Source organism: Eimeria mitis, genomic scaffold (assembly GCF_000499745.2).
Source record: "Eimeria mitis Houghton genomic scaffold, Emh_scaff3984, whole genome shotgun sequence".
In the NCBI taxonomy this organism is placed as follows: Eukaryota; Apicomplexa; class Conoidasida; order Eucoccidiorida; family Eimeriidae; genus Eimeria; species Eimeria mitis.
The window spans coordinates 1,504-5,201 of NW_013572319.1; the positions used below are offsets into that span (position 1 = coordinate 1,504).

The 3,698-nt window shown below is 54.6% G+C and overlaps 1 protein-coding gene across 1 annotated transcript; it reads left to right on the forward strand.

The window, feature by feature from the left end:
- Positions 1 to 2,403: 2,403 nt before the first annotated feature.
- EMH_0071380 (uncharacterized protein) lies at positions 2,404 to 3,368 on the forward strand (the record flags this gene model as incomplete). The annotated part of the gene is made up of 4 exons (XM_013499091.1): positions 2,404 to 2,483; positions 2,623 to 2,847; positions 3,050 to 3,161; positions 3,216 to 3,368. The coding sequence occupies 4 exons, from the start codon at positions 2,404 to 2,406 to the stop codon at positions 3,366 to 3,368; spliced, it is 570 nt and encodes a 189-aa protein (XP_013354545.1).
- Positions 3,369 to 3,698: the final 330 nt, after the last annotated feature.

Consider the following 3,698-nt stretch of genomic DNA (forward strand, 5'->3'; position numbering starts at 1 on the left):
GTGCTGCGTACCTTGAATGGCCGGCGTAGATGCCCGTTATATTCTGGTGTGACTGGACGTTGTCTTGGATTGTCTTGCTGCAGGCTTGATCGTGGAATGACACCGTCAGACGGATGTTGCAGCTCGCTTAAATCAGCGGGCATGCATGCACGCATTGACCTGCAGATAGTGTAAGTAAGAGCCCTCTCGCTTTGGCTTGAGGCGTACACGAAGGCGGTAGTCTGAACGTGTGCTGCAGTGCGTTGGGCATTCTTCCGTTGGATAGTTTCGTCGAACGCGCATGGTTGTTTGTGAGACGAGACGTGGCGAAGCCATCGGCGCCTTGAGATACATTTTTGCGTGATGTGTGGCACAGAACTGTTGCCGGCCAAAATCGGTCCACACCCTAGGCTGCACTTGACAAAGCTATAAAGTGGACGTGCTCTGGTTGCTACCCGCCGGCGTAAAATGGTGACATGCTCCGTGTACAGCATGTTAATGACTACAGCTACTGGGTGAGCCGACAGAGAGTGCGCTAGGCCCTGCGCAGGACGTTGGCCGCGTTGTCTGGCTGGCATTTGCTGCTGGCTGATGCATTATTGATAAAGTGCATACGGGGGTCATGTTGCGCACAACATGTGACGACGCTTATTATATTTTGTGAAATGACATTGCCGCATGCAGCCCGGAAGATGACAGGCGACGCGTTATGCCGCCCGCAGGTACCCTGCTGATGGCAGTCCTGTTTCTGTTCTCTAGTTATGCCTGCATTTATTTGTGAGGCAAAATACGTTCAGGAGCAGGCTTGGTCATTATGGGCTGGGATATTTTAGTGTCCTCGCGATGGTCGCTGTGGTATACATAATGTTGCGGAAGTTCTGCTGGCGCTTCCAGAATAGCATCGGCGATCTGCGTGGAGTGAAGTGCATGCGCCGGCGGCATTCAACGCTCTTAAGCGTATTGGTTCAATCGCACATTCTGGTGCGCGTTAAAATCCGTTGTTGTTTGTCATATTGTGGTATAACGCGTAGGGGCAGCGAGTGCGTTACTTGTGTTTCACGTCAGAGACGGGCGCAGAGGGTCTAGCGGTACGTCCCTGCACGTTGCTGTGGCTTGCGGACCGCGACAGCCAACAGATATTTTCTTCCTAACGAGTAGGGAATGTCGCTTGTGGTGAGCAAAATGGGGGGAAAACGCTCAGTTAACAAGTGCAGTCAGTAAAGGGCCACGCTAGCAGTCGTTCGCATCGGATGCTTCTCTTCTGTTGGACAGGTTTTAGGTGAGAAGGACTGTGCATTCATCGAAGCGCAGGAAAGTGCAGAATGCGATGGGGTTTGTGTGATGGTGTTGCAAGGACGGCTTCGACAATGGCACGCTGGTACAAGCATATATCAGCGCCTTAGTGGAGGGCTGACGTACACGTGACTAGGCACTTGAGGCCCGCAGGGAGAATGCCGCATGGCTTTGTTTTGTGTCGAGGCACTGGGCATGTGGTGAACCACAGGAAAATAGGTGGCATGTTCTGCTGCTTTTGGTGTCACGTTCGCGCGTATTGCAGGTGTTAAAGAGTGGAAGTGCGGCTTACGATGCCAGGATGTGGCAGGTTGTTGACTAGCAGATGTGCTGTTTTTAGATCCTTCTGTGTTTGTACTTTTGATAAGGGCGCCAGACCGGGCGTCTTCTGAATATGCCAGCAGCAGGTCCGCTGAGGGCGTGTGCAATATCTTCTCCTGCCGAATACCTTGAACAATATTGAGCAATATTTAGGTGGAATCGATGATAAGGGCTAGAGCAAAGGTTAACGTCATGGCACATGACGCACCAGCGGCCGGCCGACATTTCGGGGAATGCATTGTTTTCGGATGTGTCTTCTGGTGAGTGCTGTGTATTGTGAGGGATAGCGGATCGAGTGGTAGCGAGTCTTCGGCTGAACGGAATGAAAGCTGCACCATTATGTCATCTGAGTATTTTACGGTTATCGTGAGTGCAGGCGTGTCCGCAGAACCTGCATGGTCTCAGTAGATCGACATTACTGCCCTGCGTGGAGAATTGTTTGCTAGCCTGAGGCCTGGACAGTTCTATGCACTGCCCACGATATGGTATGTGACTTGTGGTTGTCACCCTGGCAGGTCATTTTTCAGATTTTCCGAACCAAACCGATCGATGGACACTGGCATATTATTGCTTTTCCAGACAGTGCGTAGCACGCATTAGACAAATCAAATAGTAGTAGGGCCAGGCGTGTACCTGCAGCCTTGGGGGAAACGGAGTGTCTGGCGGGAGACGAGAACTGTGGTGGGGGTGAAGATGCCTTGGTTTCACACAAGATATGATTATTTACGATACAAAGAGCTGCGGTAGTAGCAGTCCGACTGGCGAGAAAAGGGTCGTCGCGATTCACATGTGAGTTGGTTTACACTGCAGATGTTGATTGAACGGCCAGAGGAAAAGGCGCATCGCGTGGGTAACAGAGTAGCTCTGAGACGGCAGCGTCTCTTCAAGTCGTAGTGAGTGTTGCGGCGCGCATTGGTGCAGCTTCATGGGGGGATGTCCTCGTCGTAGTGAGTCCACAGGAGTCAATTGCTGTGGCTTCAAGACGACAGTGAAATCCACGTGGTGCTAAGCAATGCTGTTGTGCAGCAGGTGCGTTTCGGGCCCCGTAAGAACTGTGGACGAGTACGCCGCATGTGCGGTAACTTGCACGCACTCGCGTATATCGGTGCATCCCGTGGATGATTGTCTGCTAAACACGTTCACTGGTCACGGTGCCTGCACGCTGGTTGTGGCAGCGCCTGCAAATGCGCTGGGAAGGGATTTCTTTCTGGAGTGTGGCGAAGGTCTTTTGCAGTCTGTGCCGGTGTGTGCCCTGTGAGTCAGCGATTGCGTCTTCGCTGAACCAATAACAGGCAGGAGGAGTGGCACTTGCGGCAGCCGAGCGCGGCGCTGTGGGGGAAAGCGCGTGACAGGCATACGTTTGTTAAGGGGTGGCGTCGGCGGGGCAGTTTCAGCCCTGTGACGTCTGGAACGCGTGGCTGGAATGCATGCATACGTGATTGTGTTGCATGCACAGCATGCTCAGCGAGGCCCTGAAGCAGGCGCAGTTCTACAAGGCTGAGAAATGGCGTGCTGCTTTCCACCTGCACATTGCTCTGCGCTTGCGGTCCGTCGTCAACGTGCAGCCGGTGCGTGTCACTTCCCAGAACAGAGGCGGATGAGTACATCCCATGCGCGTCTAGTTGTGTGCCTTGGCGTTTGCGGCTGCGCCGAAGCAACAACAGGGAGAAGGAGTGGCACTTGCGGCAGCAGAGCGCGAAGCTGTGGTAGCGATGCGCGTGGCGGGCATAAGCTTGTTGAGGGGCAGCGCGGGCGTGGCAGGGCCAGCCGTGTGACTGTTGCAAAGCGTTGCAGGAATGCGTGCATACGCGATTGTGCTGCATGCGCGGCATGGTCAGCAGAGCCCTGCTGGACGCGTGGTTCTGCGAGGTTAAACGAAGGTGCGGTGGTCTCCACCTGCACATTGCTCTGCGCTTGCGGCCGGTCGTCGCCGTGCAGGAGGTGCGTGTCGCGTCCCATAAGATATGCGGACGAGTACAGAGGGGCAGCGCGGGCGTGGCAGGGCCAGCCGTGTGACGGCTGGAACGCGTGGCTCGAATGAGTGCATAAGCAGTTGTGTTGCATGTACGGGATGCCCAGGCGGGCCCTGCTGCGCGCGTGGTTCT